The 20865-nt window shown below is 38.6% G+C and overlaps 1 protein-coding gene across 1 annotated transcript in view; it reads right to left on the minus strand.

Annotated features, from left to right (window-relative positions):
* The window catches only part of LOC149443669 (autism susceptibility gene 2 protein homolog), a 782555-nt gene that overhangs the window by 342556 nt on the left and 419134 nt on the right, over positions 1 to 20865 (minus strand). Inside the window, exon 2 of the mRNA XM_089655377.1 lies at positions 5124 to 5333. Coding sequence (XP_089511503.1) covers positions 5124 to 5333 — 210 coding nt within the window. The remainder of the gene's footprint in view (positions 1 to 5123; positions 5334 to 20865) is intronic.

Below are 20865 nucleotides of genomic sequence, written 5' to 3' on the forward strand. Positions count from 1 at the left end.
AAAAAAAATATTTTTTTATTATTTTTAATTTTTTATTACATTTTTTTTCTTTTTTTTAAGATTTTTTTTTCATATTTCACTATGTCCAAAGTAGTACAATGTTACCATAGTAACATTGTACTACTTTGGGGAAGTGATCAGTATTTTTTTTTTTTTTTACACAGTTTGCTTATAGCAAAGAATTACTTTGCTATAAGCAAGCATTTACCTGAATGACATCGATTCATTCAGGGTGTTTTTTTTTTTTTTTTTGTGCTTAGCTGTGATTTTGCCACAGCTAATCACATGACATGTGCATGTGATTAGCTGTGACCATTCACAGCTAGACACTAGTATACAATGGATGGCATGAATGAAGCCATCCATTGTATACAACTGTCATGTGACCCACTGTGATTGGTCACAGCAGGTCACATGGTACCGGCAACGGCAACGGTACTCAGATCTGTCATCGGCCATGTCCGAGGTACACGGCCGGTGACAGATCGCGCCTCTGCGCGGCTCTGCAAGCGCGAAAAGTGCGCATGTGCGGGAGGACGCCATATGGCGTCCACCCGGAACGCTGATGACATTTGTCGGCCGCCATTCGGCCATAGGGCGGGCGGCAAATGGTTAACTGACAACTGTGTGGTCATGCAGCGCTATACATAAATTAAATTTATGTCATTTTTTTTCCCACAAATAGAGCTGAGACCCAGTGATTGACATCTCCAGCAGCCAATAACGGTGTGGGTAGGGGATAAATTTGTTGTTCATATATCAAAACTGCTTAATATTTTCAGACTCAACAAAATAAATATAATGCAAAATTTAGTGGCCCTGAATTTTTAAAAGCTAAGAATTGCATGAAACTGTGGAACTTTACTGACTGAATGTGACAAATACAAATTCAATTTAAATTACAAATTTACTTGAGTCCAGATTATTATTGAAATTCATTTTCCCAAGGACTCAAACTACTATTGCATGTCATCTGAATGAAAAGAATGAAACAAATGCATTCGTTAGCTTTGTGATAACTTTTTCAGATTCATTAACATTCTTTATGTCCATTCGGAGATTCACATACATCCAAATCTCTGAAAATCACATTTTCATCTGAAAATTTTAATTTGTAACAAAACAAAAAACACATGTCTATGTCCTACTTCTTCACTGTCCAATCATCAGGTAGTGGGTGTGTTCTTGACCAAGCTGTGCTGCTACAGCAGAGCTCATGTGGCAGGGATCCCTAGGCTGGTTGCATAGGTTGTTTTTCAGGTAAACTATTATTATATTGGTATTTCAAATCTATATTTAACTGCTGGCCAGGAGTTCAGTTTTAAAGTCTACAGGTGTTTTGCACATGAGGGATATATGGGAGAAATAAAGTAAATATATACTTTATTCTGAATAGACAAAGTACAAGCTTGCTTTAAAGCTGAGAAATTTAATTTTCTTATCCTCCTTTCCTCCCTTACAAGCATACTAATGAGTTTTTTTTAACACTCCTGTTTTCATTACATACCTTATTTTAGATTAAATGACATCATAACTAAGTCTCTGTACTTCCTTATGCAAAGAAGACAGATCATGACTGTGGGAGGGGCTTACAGGGTGTGTACATAGCTTCCTGAAAATATCAGAACACCCTGCTTCAGTATTTGTATAAAGACCCCTCAGCCTCAATGCAGGTAAAGAGTTAGCTGTTGGAAGGAGTTCTGAAAATATCAAAGTGCCTTTGTGAGTGAATGCCAGCCTAGAAAAGTGGCCATTCCTAGGCAGGCTGAATTTGCCTGTAGACTGTCCTAGTTAATGCCCAAATGCTCAGTAGAGATGAAGCTCCGTTTTACCACTTGAGATAAATTCTGCTGCTCTGAAATTCAAGATCCTGATGAATTAATGCACAAATTTAACCAGAAGATTTTTTTTAAACCAAAATGCATTGAATGGTATTTGAACTTTGGTCAGCAGGCTTGGAAGGGTCAATAAATTGGCTTTTGGTTATTTCTTGTAGGAGAACTCCAGTCTGTTTTACAGTGTTGAACCATATGTAGAATCTTATGTCTAGTAAAACACCTGCCTGTATTCTTTTTCTTTAGAACATGTTGGTATTAAAAATGCCTGCTGCTGGACAATTTTACAATATTGAGCCAGCTGTAGGGATGAGCCAAACTGTTCTGTGTTCAGTTTAAGCAGGGTTCAGCAGTGTGTAAAAAAAAAAGCATGGAGATGACCACAGCTCTCAGGAACATGCACCAATGCCAAAAATAATTTTTAAAAACTTCCATTTGGCCAGGAGCCAGTGGCCATATATTGGCAATGAAGTCACTGCTACCCCCACCCCTTTGTGACAGGGATTCCTGGTAAACGCAGTGGTTCCCAGGAACATGATGGGTGCAAAAAGCCAGTGACAGCAGGAAGCTTTCATATATAGAAATAGTAGAAATACCACTTCTATACAGGATATTTGGTCCCCGACAAACAGGAGATCAAATGGACAACAGTTTGGGTATTTGTTTGAGTGCTCAAACAGTCAAAGTGTTGCTGCACCATGTGTCGCCGCTAAAGATACCTGAAAATAAAGCTTTTTATTTTTTTCAATATGAAATTAATCAGATTGAGATATTTATGCTGTTAAAGAAGAAAAAAAAACAATACAAATAGCTGTACTCAGTCAGTACAGCTTCATGACATCCCTAAAGCATGTTATTTAAAGGATTGTATAATTTTAACATTGCCCTTAAAGCCATGTGGAAAATATTCTCACTGCTGTTCACCATTTTTTACATTGGTACATGTGCATTATGTATCCTGCTTCTCATGCATTTTTTTTATATATATACAGAAAATTGCCTGTTAGCCCTAAAATGGCAATCATTTAACAATAAGATTTATCCCCCCCCCCCTTTCCTCTGAAAGGACCAGACCCGAGACAATAAGACTATTAAACAAAGCTATTCACAACGCTGCCCCAAACTACCTAACTGACCTGATACCCAAAGACCACCACACCAGTGCCCTTCGCTCCTCACAGGACCTCCTACTCTCCAGCTCTCTGGTCTCCTCCTCCCACGCCTGACTGCAGGACTTCTCCAGGACTTCCCCCATCCTCTGGAACACTTTACCCCAATCCATCAGACTATCACCTACCCTCCTCACCTTCAGGCGCACCCTGAAAACCCATCTCTTCAGGGAAGCCTACCCCACCCTCACCTAACAACTGATCTCCTCCACTCCTCCTACCACGCCATCCCCCACAGCCACATCCTCCTGTACCACTATCCCCTCCCTCCTAGATTGTGAGCTCGAAAGAGCAAGGCCGTCAAACCCCTCGTGTATTGTACTGTACTGTTTTGTCTCATGTTCTGTCCCCCTCGCTATTGTACAGTGCTGAGCAAACCCTTTGGCGCTATATAAATACTGTATATTAATAATAATAATATTAAATAAGGAACTAGATGATGCTGGATGTTCTCCAGCCAGGAAATTATGCAGGCTCTCTCTGACTTGTTGCAACTAATGAACATTGTGAGAAGCTCACAAGCAGTAAAATCAGAGTAGGCAATTTCTATACAGGAGAAGATCCTGTACAACCATACTAGGGTGAAGGTAAGCATGTACGGTAAAATAAACACTTGCAAACAGAGCTAACCATTGCAAACACTGGTGAATATTTAGTTAAGTCTACAAGTAAGCCAACCAACACATTTCTTTTCAAAGTTCTATCAACTTCTGTTTCCTTGTAAAGCGAATCTTTAAAATCCCTTGCTGTGACACAGCAATGACAACAACACTGCACAAGCTTGGTCCCAAGATAAATGTAACAAACATACAGAGTGCAATTATCCTTAAATGTCAATGATATTCAAATAAGTTGTATGCATATTTAATGCCTTTTGTATACTGTTGTCATATTTGACTTGAAATGCAAAGTATACTAGTTGGCATTATAAAACATTTAGAATTTTCCCTACAAAACAAATAGCATACAGCACATACTGCATTTGTTACTGATTCATGGTTAAAAGGCCAATCCACCCAAAACAGATGACAGGTGAATTCTGGTGATATGACTAACTCCAGTTTTTTTTTGATCATTAAATAAAATCTCCTTACTGGGTTTTCTAAGTCATTAACTACCCTTATAAATATACATGGAAGATGAACACGAAAGGCTGGACGATCAGCCGTTGGGTTGGATAAAATGGATGGCCCATTGGTCCATAGGGCTACAAAAGTCACATATTTAAAATACTTTACTATTAAACAAAAAAGACAATGGTAATCTGAGCAAAGCTCTGCAATAAATTTTGAAAGGACTTGTACTTTAATTCCTTTTGTTGCTTTAAAAAGTGCCAAAAAAGTAGAAGAGGAAATAAGTTAAAGATAGAGGTTTTATCTTTTCACTTTGACACTTTATTGGAGTGCAAATAGTGCTGTATAAATTGTATAGTTAAAGAACGTCGTATAGTTTGAAACTGTAACATCATGGCCACTTTGTAGGTTTAGATTGGGGTTTAATATAAATATATGGAAGGTTTCAATAAGCCTATTTACGTATCATACATGAAAAGGTAATACCACTGATTTAGATCAGTGTAAACAATGAATATACTATTTTGTCACATATAATCTATACCTACAGATCCTGGTAATACACAGCACACTTAATATCACACGATCATAAAATGTGTCACATAAAAATAACAGTCGAATACTTAAGTGAGAAAAAGAATATTTTACACTCCAGTAGCCCTTGGGCAGTTTAAGTCAATGAAATGATTTAGGAAATGAGCCCCAGATGGGTTGAGTCTGACATAAGTGTCTAAATGTTAATAGTATCATTCATGAAGGGAACAAGTGACCTCTCATGCACGCATATAATACCTCCTGAATTGATAGACTTAATAGATCTGATTTTCAGAGGCCAACTGCATAATGACACTGTATGTTATATAGACAGCTGTGTCTCAGTCAGAGGCTAATAAAGCAGCACTAAGCTAATCATGAAAATCCTTTCTTTGCCTCAGGTGAATAAACCAGGTCATAGGTTGGTGATATTGTGACACACTGTTCAGCAGTAAACAGAGCAAATAGGATGTATTTTCACTGTGCACCTGGGAAAAAGAAATGCATCTTACCTGGTTGAACCTCTTCTGAAACCTTTTCTTTCCTAGCTGTTGGCAGAGGTTACGGTCATTTTCCCTGTCTGAGCCATAGTGGTGGTCGTACTTGTTGTTCTTTTGCAGTTTATAAGACAGTCCATTGCTTAAAATCTCCCTTTTCTTTTTATTGAGAGGAGGAGTCTGCTGCTTGGCTTCTCGTTCATCTGGCATCAAGGCACCATCTTTCTACAAAGAGACCATACAAAAGGTGGCATTAAATGTGTTGTTGTAAAAAGGCAATCAGTGATCTCATGGCATTAATTAAACAAGATGCAATTTTCAAGGAAAAGCCCATAAGCTTTTATAGTACATTGAAGGCAAAATATATTTTAAATGCACTAACCATTGATAGTTACAAAAACAAGGAGAAACTTTGTGGTTTGTTAAAATCATAACACTGGGAGTCAAAAAGCTGCACTAAAAAGAATATGAAAATGAAAAAATATAACGGAACGTGTCCACATGTCTTGGGTGGGATACTCTATATAACCCTGGTGTCCAACACAAGGCCTAGAGGCCACACCCTTGGCTGTGCCAGCTGCCTGAAGCAACTCATTTACAGATGTGTTATGAGTGTTCTGCAATGCAGGTGCATTAGGTTGCACTATAACACACCACCATTCATCCATGTGCTTTGTGGATATACGCTTTACCACAGTGCATATTTGTAAAAAATGGTCTTAAACTGCTTTTTGTTTTAGGGCCTTTTCAGATTAGTGAGTTGTAGTAAAATGCTCATTTTACCATTCATTGCTGCAATGCACAGAACTAAGTGGGGTGCTTTGCAGTGCCATTCATTTTTAATAGTACCACAATGCACATGCACAACACACTACAACACTACATATTAACAGGTATTGATGGATTGTAATTACAATGAATAAATCCTAATGTCAGAGGAAGCATGCAAAGTCAAGTGACCAGCCACTATCCATGTGTAACCATTTAACTCAAATGTCCATGTAAGTGGAAAAAGTCCAAGGGTAGCTTATTTTGCAGAGGTGACTATGGATATAATGTTTTATGACAGTGCAGACAGCCAGATTATAATCTGATGAAGATTTGTATTAACATCAGTAACACGTCAGTAACACATTTTTTGCAAACAAATCTTTTCATCAGATACACAGTGTATCACAAGTGCAGAGCTGTTAGTGGCAAAAGATTGTCTGCACCGGGCTGGAATGATAACCTGTGTTACATTGTCTACCTGATGAAGATACCTGTCACAAAATGCATTATTGTTCATAAAAGCTTTCACGTTACAACAACCTTCATCCAATAATTCTTCTTTGGCAGTCAGCGCTTTCATGAACACATTCCATCTACGGGCACCTTTTTAAAATATGCTATAATTGGGCTCTTTTTTGACTAAGTGACTTCACCATTATGATGTCCTCCAAGTGGACCTGAGACTGGAACCCCCTGAGCACAAAAGCAACCATTTTATACTGTATGGAGACAGGTATATTCTTTACAAGTGTATAACTGCCGTTGTGTACACCATTAGCCTATTGTTAGCACAACTTTGACAGATGTAAGTTATGCTATACTTCTACTTCATGTATTTTGATATTATGGAACCCCTACTGCGTACGTAAACTACTCTCCCACTTTCTTTTTTCTTGTGGTTATTCTAGTGACCATTCTTTTTTTTCTGCACAGAGAACCACATGACCAAAACATTTAACTAAAAAAAAAATCAATTCATATAAAGTGGAAACAAACAAGTAATACAAAAATAAAGAGTTAGTAGAGAGCAGCTGAGATCCTGCAAGAAATAAACAAACCAAGGAACAACTCACATAAAAGTAAATTACTTTTTATGTAAGAGGTGTGGCACATTATAGCATGGAAAGCTCTCAGTATGTGAATCATATTTACAAGCAATACTGAGGCATGACCATAGGAAAAGATATAAATCATGGTTTCTATTAAGACCATTAGGATGTAAGCTCACTAGCTGGTGAGTACGCCACACTTTCCTGTTTTTCAAGGAGAATCTTCAATCACCTCCTATTTTCTCTTAGACTAACGATTACACTCTGTGAGTGTATATACACATATATATATATATATATATATATATATATATGTTTATTACAAAATATGTGGCGAGTTCTGAGTGTTAAGAGCTGCTAGCACATAAAAGGGCAAAGGTAACAAAACCCACAAGGACTAATATAGATAGAGGTGCAGCGCTAAATATTGAATACCGTCATAAAGTCTTATGGTGAAAAATGTGAACGTCTGATTATAATAAATCATGTGACAAAATCTTAATGTATTGCACATATAACCATTCAAATATTAAAAAAAATTAAAAATATAAAAAAATAAAATGTCTCTGGTACTACAAATCACAGCAATACCAATGTGATAGATATAATCATAAAATGTCTGTGGTACTACAAATCACAGCAATGCCAATGTTATAGATATCATAGTGCTCATCATCCAGTGAAGGAATCCATGGTACTACAAGGTACAGCGATACCAGGTGAGATATTCAAAAGGTGCTCATAATCCAATGTGGGTATCCACCACCTCTTTTGGATATGCACTCACCAGAACACTACTGGTATAGTGACATTTGTGCTGATCCCATAGAAGATCTCAGAGAGCCATATGTGCAGACCAGACTTCTCCAGTGAATAAACTTAGAACATAAAACCGAAAGGGGAATCCTTCAAGATGGCTGCCCCGCAAGTGGCCGTACCCCTGAGGACATGCATGCGCACAAAACACGTTTGGTTGAGTGTTACGTTCTGACGTCACGCTGCCGCGACCAGGCCTCAGAGCGGCAGCCATCTTGGAGGATTCCCCTTTCGTGAAAATCTGGTGTTCTAAAGGACTAGTTCTAATAGCGGAAGTGCAGCTGAAGCGTAGCCAGGTGGGCTAGCATTTTCTACTGCCAATGTTTGTTGGAGAAGAATCCCTGTGTGGGCAACCAATTTGTACTACACATTGTGTTGGAACTTTGCTTTGCCTTTTTTAATAAAAGTGGGCTACCAACTGCAAGTTTGGACAGACATGGTGGATTGCATTTCAGAGTGTAACTATGCATCTGATGTCAGGCATTCAGGAGGTTAGTCTGCCATTTCCTGAATATCTATTGTTTTTGTTTTGTTTTTTTTTCACTAATGGCAATTTACAATGGGGCTAATACTCTGAAAATATTATTACATTACATTACATCGAGTTTATATAGCGCTGTACAATAGAGGGGGGGGGACAATACATGAAACAGTACAGCAACAACAAACAGCACAGGAGGGGTTAGAGGGCCCTACTCTTTCGAGCTTACAATCTAGGAGGGAATATGAAAGGTTCCCCTGCAGTCTTATTCACTTGAATAGCCAAGGCTGACAGGAGTTGGTGCCTGTGAACGTGACATGCCACATTCAATTTGTGGTGGCTATGATGGGAAGCATTAGAGCAATGGCCTGTGAACAGCCTCCACCAGCTGAAGCTTGCAACTGTAGGTAGGTGGACAGAGGGTTGTAAACCTGCTTAACTTTCCATTTATAAGATTAGAATTCAGTTTTAGAGACCTGAGTTTAGAACAAGGGTTCCCACTGGAGTATGAAATCAGCTGCCAGAGTCAGACCCAGGTGAAAAGGTGTTGAGGGTAAGAGTGTAGGATAATCAGGAATTAGACATAACCAAGAAGAAGTCAAGAAGGGAAGAGAGGGGTAAAAAAAAGAGAAGAGAAAAGCATAAGCAAGAAAAAGGAAAATAGAGAGAGAATAGTAGGGTAGGGGGGCAGTCTAACAGTAAATAAACTTATAAGTATGGGGAGGGGGGAGTCTTTAGAATGTCTGAAATGAACCCATGTAAACCACAGGACAGTAAAGGTCATCTGTTGTTTCTTTGTCCTTGGTTTTTGGACCAAGGTTTTTTGGACCCTCTCAGGTTCAGCCTGAACCATATATATTGTTGTCACAGCCCTAACATCATGACATAAAAACAACCCACACAAAGCAAGAAACAGCACACAAGTATGAAAAAATAGCAGTTCTGAACAGCAACACAAAAGCTTTCTTTTTACTTCACTGTCTAGTATTGAACTTATATACAGTACAAACAAATTACACATCTGCCAAAATGCTTAAATGTGTAAAGAAAAACAATGATACACCAAAATGCTTAAATGTTTAAATAACAACAATTGTCCACTTATAGGAAATCCCTGAAAACCCTTCTCTTAGAGAAGCCTATCCTGCTTCCACCTAACAACTGTATCTTCACTTTTTCTATCAGCTCTCCCCCCAGTTATTAATTTTTTTACAACTTGACCCTCCGTTTAAGATTGTAAGCTCTAATGAGCAAGGCCCTCTGATTCCTCCTGTATTGTAACTGTATCGTCTGCCTTCATGTTGTGTGTGTGTGTGTATATATATATATATATATATATATATATAAATAATAATACAATTGCTGAAATGTAGGTCCAGACTCAACATAAAAACATAATCTCTGTTGTTCTTTTAGTGTCAAAATTCTTTACACAGACATTCTCGATGGTATTGTACACTAAGCAATCATATGCTGGTAGCCTGAGTTGACTAGGCCTTGAAAATCAGAAAGCAGAAATGCTTGAAGCATAAATGCCTGAATTTGTTAGACATTATAGTTCTGGGCAGAAGGCAGATTTGGGAACATGAATTGAAAGAGGCTGTCAGGTCAGATCAACAGGGTTGACAACAACAAGCAAAGTAGTCCTTCATCTGATCTGGGGATAAGAGAAGTGTCTCCATCATTATTCTTTTTATATGAATGTTTATGAATTAACAGCACTCTCTGGACTTATACCATTTTATAATATGTTCCCCATAGTTGTGTTATTATGGCATAATTTGAATTTATATTATTTTGTAATGCACTCCTCTCATACAAATTTGAAGGAATTTACATCTGAAATGCTGCTTACAGAAATGTTTTGATGGGGAGCTTATGTCTTCTTTATGTATGTACCATATGCATTCACATTACAGAACTCTATTATTTTCCAGAGATAATTATTTTTATATAATCTTTAAGCCTTGAATGGCCACTTGATAATTCTACTTTTATGCTGCCTGAAAGCACAGGGATTCTAGTGATTTTCTATAAATTGGAATGAAAAAATAATAATATACTGCAAGTTGCCACTTTTTTTAATCTATGTTTCTTACACTGAAATTCTAAATTAACAATATGTTTTTTATTGACATATGACTAAAATCGTAACCTATAAGATCTTGTGACCAGGATTTTCATTATAGAACATGCATGATAACAAACAGCTGTGGAGAAGTACTGGATGGCCATGTCCCAAAAAACTGACCTAATTCTCCTATGCACACATTTGAAGTGGATGTGAGAATCCTCCCCACAGAGTCATTGTATTCTGATAGCAGGGAGACTCATGTGTATTAGATTGGGCATATAGATATTTTAACAGGAGTTGGGTGAAGATAGAGATGACACAAAGCGGAGTATCAGTCGATAAGGTGATTTGGGTACCACAGTGATTTAGAGTTTTATCTAGCAACACAGATACTGTTGAATGTACTTAAGGTAATGGATGCAATTGATAGGCAACATCTAGGGTTATATAATGAAACATTTAATTGACACTGGATATTTGTTCTTGGAAAAGTTTTTGTTTATTTTTTTGCATTGGACAAAGAAGGAAATTTTGAAGTTAAAACATGTTATGAATGATAATATGATTTGCACAATGGAGGAATTACGTCAGAAATGGGGTGTAACATGGGTAGAAGAATGGAGGTACTGTAATTTATATTTCAATATTTTTATTGAGAAACAAGCATATAAATACATAAAACGAGATGGCAAACAAAAAGTCCACCTACATGGTGGAACGAGATATAGAATCAGAATCATAACACTGATAGGCATGCAAAAAGATTATCGAAAGGTGGCATTACAAATACACACAGAGAGTGCCATAAACATCAAGACGTACAGGTTTCATAAATCAATAAACAGAAATTGAACTGAAGGAATGAACCAAAAGTGACAGAAATAATTCAGCGAATAAAGTAGAAAAAGAGAGAAGAAAAAGAGAAAAGAAGAAGGAAATTACTCCTAAGGGAAAGGAAGAAAATAAGAGGGGGGGGGGGTCAGCTGCAAGACTCTCACGATACAGTAAGGTAATTAATCCAAGGCTCCCAGGTCCTCTCAAATCTGGACATATCGTCATTGACAATACTTGTCAGTTTATCATTAACCATTATCCAGTTAAGTTTTTGTTTCACCCTGTCTAGCGGGATCACAGATTGTTTCCAACGTCTAGCTATGGTAATGCGAGCCACCAGTAATAGGTATAAAATTAGTTTAGTCGATTTTTTGGGGATGTCAGAGGGTAGTATATTGAACAAAGCCACTCGGCGATCTACAGATACTAACTCCTGTTACTGAGGAAATAAATTTGAATATGCGGATCCAGAACCTACTCACAACTGAACATTTCCACCAAACGTGGAACATGGTACCCTCTTGACCACAGCATCGGAAACAGCTAGATGACACGGAAGGATACATTATGGCTAGGCGAGCAGGAACCAAATACCATCGAAGTAGCGTTTTATAGTTGGATTCAACAAGATCAGTGTTAATCGAGATCTTCGATAGAGTATGGGCCGCATTCCGCCATGTATCTAAATTTAATGAACTATTTAAATCCCTCTCCCATTGGGTCATGTAGGATAATTTAGTGAGGGGATCAACCAACGAAGCATAAATAATGGATAAACGACCTTGCATCATCCCACTTGCCCCACAGGAGACCTCAAGGGAAGTAAGCGCACAAGGTTCTGTGAGTAGTCTTAGCTTGCTATTGATAAAAGAGCAAAGTTGGTGATAGCGGAATATTTCTCCGTGAGGCACCTTATAATTAGTCACAAAATAATGAGGAGACCAAGCATGAACCCCATCTAAATAGTCTCCGATAAGGTACTGTAATTTAAATGATTTGGCAAATGCATTACAAAAACCACTGTGCTCAGGAGGGAGGAGTTTGATGTGCGTGATATTAAAACACAGCGCTTCTTTTAGGTATATAAAATACTTGTTATAGTACCATAACCTAGCTGTGCAAGTGGTAACAAGAATTAGGGCCATCTCTTAATGAAGGTCTAACAGCAAAAATATTAAAGTTAGTGTATTTTTCTACAATTGACATGAAATCGGCTGAGATGTGCTTTAATTGTTAGCAAGGTGGTATGTGACTCCTGTTAGAGCACACAAGATTCAGTCAGCTATCTCACCCCTTATACTGGAGAGGATGTAACACTCCAGGAACTCTTCTCCATTTATGGTGGTATTGCCCGAAAATACAATTATTTTGGGAGTAAAATTGTGTATCATGTCCAAAATATTACAGGTTCAGATATACCCATGGATCCATGGAGATATCTGTTCCATAGCACAGATAAGTTGTTCGTATGATATAAAAATTCAGTTGTTCTCTATCTGCTTAACAGCTAAAGAGCGTATCCAAAAAAACTGGCGCACACAAAAAGCACCCAACAATAAAGGTTTGGATTTTGAAGGTTGATCAAATTTGTCTTATGCAAGACTTGCTTCATTTGAGTGAAGAAAATCTAGACACATTTACAGAAACTATGGAGAAATGGCTGGCATTTAAAAAAATGGGGAGATATGTTGATTTATTAGAATAAAAAAAAGAACTGCAAAAGATAAACCCAAGGGAAAGATGAAGCTACGGGTATAAAAGAGTGTGGAATGGGGAATTAAGTTTGATAAGACCTCAACAATTGATCAAGTTTGAAAATTATTCTGTAGTTAAAATTAAGAGGTATTTTTTGAAAACACAATTAGCACAGTTTTAGGGATGGATGCACTACCTTATTCAGTGGGTTAGGTAGGCAGTTAATTAGAAGCCGCTGTAATAAAGCATTTCAGGCATATGAGATCAACCTCTTTTTTTTTCTGTCTTTTATTTATTTATTTTTTATTAATGTATATGGGGTCAGTGGTTAAGTAGAAAAGTTAAGCTAAGGAATAGTTAAAACATTTAACAGTTACCCTTAACTTGCTTAATTGTTTTTCTATGTTAATATGAAAATAATAAAGTGATAATAATGGAAAAAAGAATTCACAGATCAGTGCTACAGCCTGAGAAGAAGTCAGTTGGTAGATCAACTTCTGTTCAATCAAAGTAGACACACATGGATCGAAATTCATCTGGTCCCTGCTGAACTTTCTGAATTTCAATCCATGTATGGCCAGCTTAAACCAAATGACTGGACTGAAGCTCAAGGGGTTCTTTTAATGATAAAATGTATGATACTGTTGCTGCTGCTATCGCACAGATTAATCCCCCTTTAAACCATGCTAACCATGGGAGTTTGACAGCAGTGTTTAATAATACATTTTTATTTAAGACCATTTAATAGGCTAGAATATTATCTTCCTCTTCTAATCTGTGAATTGTTGTTTCTGAACAGTAAAGTGTCTCCTGCACACTAGCATGCTTAATGTGTTATTCTCTTGAAGTGAAGCCTCTATCTGTCTCTTTGCCTACGGTTAATGGTTACATTTATTTAACAGCATGTACTCATTCCAAAAGTAAAATCAATAAGGACATGATAAGAGAACAATAAGAGGATTGCAGACAAGATTTATCACAAAATTACACAGAGTTAAATCTACCCTAATACTATCTGAAACGCTGTCAATATCTTTTGCGTTTCCTTTGTACACTTACAATCCTCAGGAAAATCACACACTGCAGAACAGATAAACATTGGAAAGGCAATGGAACTGTCAAACAGCAGGAAAGAAAAGTGCCTGGGTTACCCATAAAAACCAATCAGATGCAAGAAGATATTTTTCTTTTACAGGGTAGAGAATAAAATGGTACATTGCTCTGGGCAAAATACAAATGTGTCACTAACATTTGTGAAATGGGTTCTTAGATTCAGAAACAGATTAAAGCTGTTGCCACATAACCTTTTTTTCATATTCTTTCATACATATGCAAGAGAGGGTATACGTATACATCTGTTTTGGTAATATATATATATATATATATATATATATACTATATTCCGAAAAGTATTGGGACTCCTGCCTTTATATGCACATGAACTTTAATGGCATCCCAGTCTCAGTCCGCAGGGTTCAATATTGAGTTGGCCCACCTTTTCAGCTATAACAGCTTCAACTCTTCTGGAAAAGCTGTCCACAAGGTTTAGGAGTGTGTCTATGGGGATGTTTAACCATTCTTCCAGAAGAGCATTTGTGAGGTAAGGCACTGATGTCGGGCAAGAAGGCCCGGACCACAGTCTCCGCTCTAATTCATCCTGAAGGTGTTCTATCGGGTTGAGGTCAGGACTCTGTGCAGGCCAGTAAAGTTCCTCCACCCCACACTCGCTCATCTGTGTCTTTATGGACCTTGCTTTGTGCACTGGTGCACAGTCATGTTGGAACAGGAAGGGGCCATCCCCAAATTGTTCCCACAAAGTTGGGAGCATTAAATTGTCCAAAATGTTTTGGTATGCTGATGCCTTAAGAGTTCCCTTCACTGGAACTAAGGGGCCAAGCCCAACCACTGAAAAAACCCCCACACCATAATCCCCCCTCAACCAAACTTTACACTTGGCGCAATGCAATCAGGCAAGTACAGTTCTCCTGGCAACCACTAAACCCAGACACATTCATCTGATTTCCAGACAGAGAAGTGTGATTCGTCACTCCAGAGAACATGTCTCCACTGCTCTAGAGTCCAGTGGTGGCGTGCTTTACACCACTGCATCTATGCTTTGCATTGCACTTGGTAATGCAAGCTTGGATGCAGCTGCTCGGCTATGGAAGTCCATTCCATGAAGCTCTCTACGCACTGTTGTGCTAATCTGAAGGCCACACAAAGTTTGGAGGTCTTCAGCTATTGACTCTGCAGACGCGCATGAGCTAACCCCACTTTGTCATTTTTCATGGTCTACAACTTTGTGGCTGAGTTGCTGTTGTTCCCAGTTGTTTCCACTTTGTTATAATACCCCTAACAGTTGACCGTGGAATATTTAGTAGCAAGGAAATGTCATTGATGGACTTTTTGCACAGGTGGCAAATTTACAAGTGTAAATTTGCTGTCCCCTCAAAATAACTCAACAAACAGCCATTAATGTCTAAACCGCTGGCTACAAAAGTGAGTACACCCCTAAGTGAAAATGTCCAAATTGGGCCCAATTAGCCATTTTCCCTCCCCGGTGTCCTGTGACTCTTTATTGTTACAGGGTCTCAGGTGTGAATGGGATGCAGTTGTGTTAAATTTGGTGTTATCGCTCTCACTGTCTCATACTGGTCGCTGGAAGTTCAACATGGCACCTCATGGCAAATAACTCTCTGAGTATCTGAAAAAAAGAATTCTTGCTCTACATAAAGATGGACTAGGCTATAAGAAGATTGCTAAGACCCTGAAACTGAGCTGCAGCACGATGGCCAAGACCATACAGCGGTTTAACAGGACAGGTTCCACTCAGAACAGACCTTGCCATGGTTGACCAAAGAGGTAGAGTGCACATACTCAGCATCATATCCAGAGGTTGTCTTTGGGAAATAGACATATGAGTGCTGCCAGCATTTCTGCAGAGGTTGAAGGGGTGGGGGGTCAGCCTGTCAGTGCTCAGACCATACACTGCACACTGCTTCAAATTGGTTTGCATAGCTGTTGTCCCAGAAGGAAGCCTTTTTTAAAGATGATGCACAAGAAAGCCCACAGTTTGCTGAAGACAAACAGACTAAGGACATGTATTGCTGGAACCATGTCCTGTGGTGTGATGAGACCAAGATAAACTTATTTGGTTCAGATGGTGTCAAGCGTGTGTGGTGGCAACCAGGTGAAGAGTACAAAGACAAGTGTGTTTTGCCTACAGTCAAGCATGATGGTGGGAGTGTCATAGCCTGCAGCTGCAGGCACTGGGGAGCTTCAGTTCATTGAGGGAACCATGAATGCCAACATGTACTGTGACATACTGAAGCAGAGCATGATCCCCCTCCCTTTGGAGACTAGGTGGCAGGGCAGTATTCCAGCATGATATTGACCCCAAACCAGGGGCGGACTGACCATTTGGAAACTCGGGCACTGCCCGAGGGCCCGGGGTCAGTAGGGGGCCCCATGAGATGCCCCTGGTACCTTTTTCATAGGCTTATTTGAGTTTGGGCAAGGACACAAGGGCCCCATGATCCCCTATTGCCCGGGGGCCCCATGAGTTGTCAGTCCGCCCCTGCCCCAAACACACCTCCAAGATGACCACTGCCTTGCTAAAGAAGCTGAGGGTAAAGGTGATGGACTGGCCAAGCATGTCTCCAGACTTAAACCCTATTGAGCATCTATGGGGCATCCTCAAATGGAAGGTGGAGGAGTGCAAGGTCTCTAACATCCACCATCTCTGTGATGTCGTCATGGAGAAGTGGAAGAGGACTCCAGTGGCAACCTGTGAAGCTCTGGTGAACTCCATGCCCAAGAGGGTTATGGCAGTGCTGGAAAATGATGATGGCCACACAAAATATTGACACTTTGGGCCCAATTTGGACATTTTCACTTAGGGGTGTACTCACTTTTGTTGCCAGTGGTTTAGACATTAATGGCTGTGTGTTGAGTTATTTTGAGGGGGCAGCAAATTTACACTGTTATACAAGCTGTACACTCACTACTTTACATTGTAGCAAAGCGTCATCTCTTCAGTGTTGTCACATGAAAAGATATAATAAAATATTTACAAAAATGTGAGGGGTATACTCACTTCTGTGAGATACTGTATATAAAGTATATACAGTATATGTATGTATATTTATAAAATATGTGTTTCATTGATCTTAATGACTATTAGAGAGGGGCTAGCTTCCTTGTGATAGTACAGAGGAAGTGACTTTAGTAAATAGATAGAAAAGTATATAATTTTTTTTTATTTAAACATTTTTATGTTTCCAAGTGCTGTCATACAAATGCTGTCATACATATCAAGAGTCTTAAGGAGGGGAGGAGGGGTTTTCTCAGCTAAACACACCCACCTGCCTGCATACCTGAGCTAAGGGCGGATAAATCCCAGGAAGTAAATGCAACATAAATTATCTGCCCTTACTCAAATTAGCCAGAAATAATAGGGGATGTTTTTCAATGTGATTTTTCAGCAAAATAAAGCAAGGAGGCATGGATGGGCGAGCTTGCTTTGAATATTACAAATGAACGAAAAACAGCTTTTTTGGTTTGTGGTGCTCAGATGCAGTATAATTCCATTTTAAATCAGTAAAATTAAGTTTATATATATAAAAAAAAAAATAACACATATACCATTTGTTACAAAGGCACAGAAAGCTAGCTCTAAGAGGGAACCTTAGTCTATGTAATTCTTTTTTTGTGGGTGAATAGTTAGTATGAGGCACCTGCAGATTTCAAGCATTTTATCCATCATTCAGATGATTTTAAAATAATGTATATTTACAGGCAAGAGCAGACTAAATCTGTTCTGCAAGAAAGAAAAAACAATTTTTCAATACACAAGGCAATGTGGAGTTCAAATCATAGTTCTGTATGAAAGTCTATTCAATTTATATTGCCATTGCTTACAAAATGCATCTATATCAGACAAATAGTACCAGCATCCCTCTGCAAACTAATATGCAGTGCGTTGTGTTGTCTGATATAAACCCATATTGGCAGTTGTTCTGCCAAGAGAGCAAATGCCAGGTAAAATGCTTCAGACAGCTAGGAGAGGTTTACCACAGGTCATGTTATACCACAATTATGGTTTTTAGCAGTCTTGATGGGCCAGAGCTAAATATAATGTCATAACTGTCTTATAAAAGGCACAAAAATCACAAGTATTGATTTTGACAGGCTGCTTGGGAAGAGTCAAGAGGCAGAATGAACACTCTGGAAGATGGTCTGAACATTTATCACCTTTCCATAGTTTACACCACTGAGCATAATCCCCAATGATTGGCTGGAGATGATAACTATTCATAATATTTATCGGTTCTTCCCACACTGCCCAGAAATCCCTCAACAGTAGCAGACAGAAGCAATCAATACGCTGAGCCTAGAAAAAAACCTTCGGAGTACAGGAAAAGCAAACAAAGCTAAGGATGAATCTCAAATATAAACAAACAGGGGGTAGTGAGCACTTAGAAATTAAATGAAGTTAAAAGGTGACCAATCCAAAATAAAAAAAATATATAAACAGCAGAATGTGCAACGCTAAAAATGCTACATATGAATTGTATATAGCAATTCACAATCACAAAATACAAGTGAGTCATATAATAACATTATGAACCGTGAGGTATAAAATGTTAGTAGTAGTAACATACATGAGTAAGCACCAAAAAGTGAAAAATGCAGTGACTAATAAATAATAAAGTCCATTGACTGATGAACATGAAATCAGTGACAACAATCCAGTGGTGACACCTCTTCGGTGAGACCTTCACCTCTATAGACTCACCAGAAATCTGGCAAACATATGTATGCCCAAAATGATAATAAGATCTGTGATGGCCACTTTCACTCTTTCTTCATAGTGGACTCCAACAAAAGTGACCACGATGCACCTTAGTAAAAAAGTGTATTTTTCTGCTTGACTTCTTGTTCGTGTGTTCCGGCTTCATGTTTTTGGAGTCCGATTCAAAGGATAGGCGCCAGACAGTCCCAGTGATACAGCAAGTCTTGACCCAGGTTGGCAATTCCTCCGTCTCTGCACTCAGGGCCTCCAGTCAAGGAATTGTGACAGGAAGCTCCCTTCTGCAGGAACACATGAAAAAGAAGTCAAGCAGAAAGATACACTTTTTTACTAAGGTGCATCGTGGTAACTTCTGTTGGAGTTCGCTATGAGGAAGGAGTGAAAGAGGCCATCACAGATCGTATTATCATTTTGGGTGTATGTTTGCCAGATTTCTGGTGAGTGTATAGGGGTGAAAGTCTCAAAGAAGAGGTGTCACCACTGGATTGTTGTCACAGATTTTCATGTTCATCAGTCAATGGACTTTATTATTTATTAGTCACTCTGCACTTTTCACTTTTAGGTACTTACTGATGTATGTTATTATTACCAACATTGTATACCTCATAATGCTATGATATGATTCACTTGCATTTTGTGATTTCAAATTGCTATATGCAATTGATATGTAGCATTTTTAGTGCTGCACATTCTGTTGTTTTTTTTAAAGATAAGGATGGCTACAGCCTAGCCTCAGTTTCCAAGAACCCCCCAGACTTTAACTAGGAAAGCTCTGATTAAGCAGGATCCCTGCACATAGATTAGCATAATTGATTGGTTAGGGAAAAAAGACACAAAGCTCTTGAAACCAGCAAGTTTAAATATCATCGATACTGCAAGTAACAAGAGTGCCTGTTGCTAAAGAACGGATGGTTAAGCCTCTGTCAGTGTGAGTGATTTTGCATAAAGTAGCGAGTTACCAGAACATGATTATTGAAGGATTTAGATGTCGCTGACATAATTTTGATTTCTGAGTGTAATTTTGCTTCCTGGAAATGTGTGTTTAAGTATTGGTGTTGGCTTCAATTGCTCTTGCTATGCATGATTGTTATTCATCTGAAATATGTAATCCTAGGCTTTAAACTACCCTATCGCTATCTTACATGTAAGTGCTTTAAGTGGTTGTAAAGGCAGAAGTTTTTTTTTACTGCATTCTATGCAGTAAGGTAAAACACCTTCTGCATGTAGCTTCCCCTTAAATACATACCTGAGCCCAATCTCGATTCAGCGATGTGCAGGAGAGCCAGGGCTGTCTCAGCTCTCTCGCTCCTCATTGGCTCAGATACAGCAGCATGAGCCATTGGTTCTATTGCTTTCAATCAGACTCAGAGAGGAGGAACGGGGGCAGCGCCAAGCCTGTCAAATTTTATGCTTTAACCCCTTCCTGCCAGTTTAGAATGAAACAAGAGGGTCAGCATGACAAAAAGGAAACAAATATGTCTGGATCCACACTTCCTATACTCACACTGTTTTATTATTATTATTATTATTATTGTTGTTGTTATTATTATACAGGATTTATATACAATGATTTCATACGTTGGCACATGGTAACTGATTTTATCACAGTAAACTGATCTCTTTCACATATAAACAGTTACCCTTTAAACTTCTCAGGTCTTATTGAATCATGTTAGTATTATCAGACTACTGGTGACTGGAATCAGCAGCCAGAATGGATTTAAGTGGCAGCTTGACCTATTTTAAGTGCCATGGATCATTATGAGAATGGAAATATATAAGGATACTAGAGGACTATATTCTGACCTCAATAGCAAGTGTTATAATCAAACACTTATTTAAAAGACACAACATGCAGTTCAGTTTTGGGCACCAATTCACAAAACAAATTTTGAGGAACTGGAGAAGGTGCAGAGAAGGGCAACCAAACTGATAAGAGGTATGGAGGAGCTCAGCTATGAGGAAAGATTAGAGGAACTGAATTTATTCTCTCTTGCGAAGAGCAGATTAAGGAGGGATTTGATCAACGTATAAATACATCAGTGGTTCATAAAGTGAATTTGGTGTAGAGTTATTCACCTTGAGGTAATCACAGAGGACAAGGGGGCACTCATTACATCTGGAGGAAACAAAATTTAATCTCCAAATATGACTAGAGACTCCCTCAAGAGTTGGTTCTGGCCAGCTCAGTTGATTGCTTTAAAAAAGGCCTGGATTGTTTTCTA

The sequence above is a fragment of the Staurois parvus genome, unplaced genomic scaffold (assembly GCF_062004578.1).
Source record: "Staurois parvus isolate SC_StPar_1 unplaced genomic scaffold, SC_StPar_1.0 ptg000839l, whole genome shotgun sequence".
In the NCBI taxonomy this organism is placed as follows: Eukaryota; Metazoa; Chordata; class Amphibia; order Anura; family Ranidae; genus Staurois; species Staurois parvus.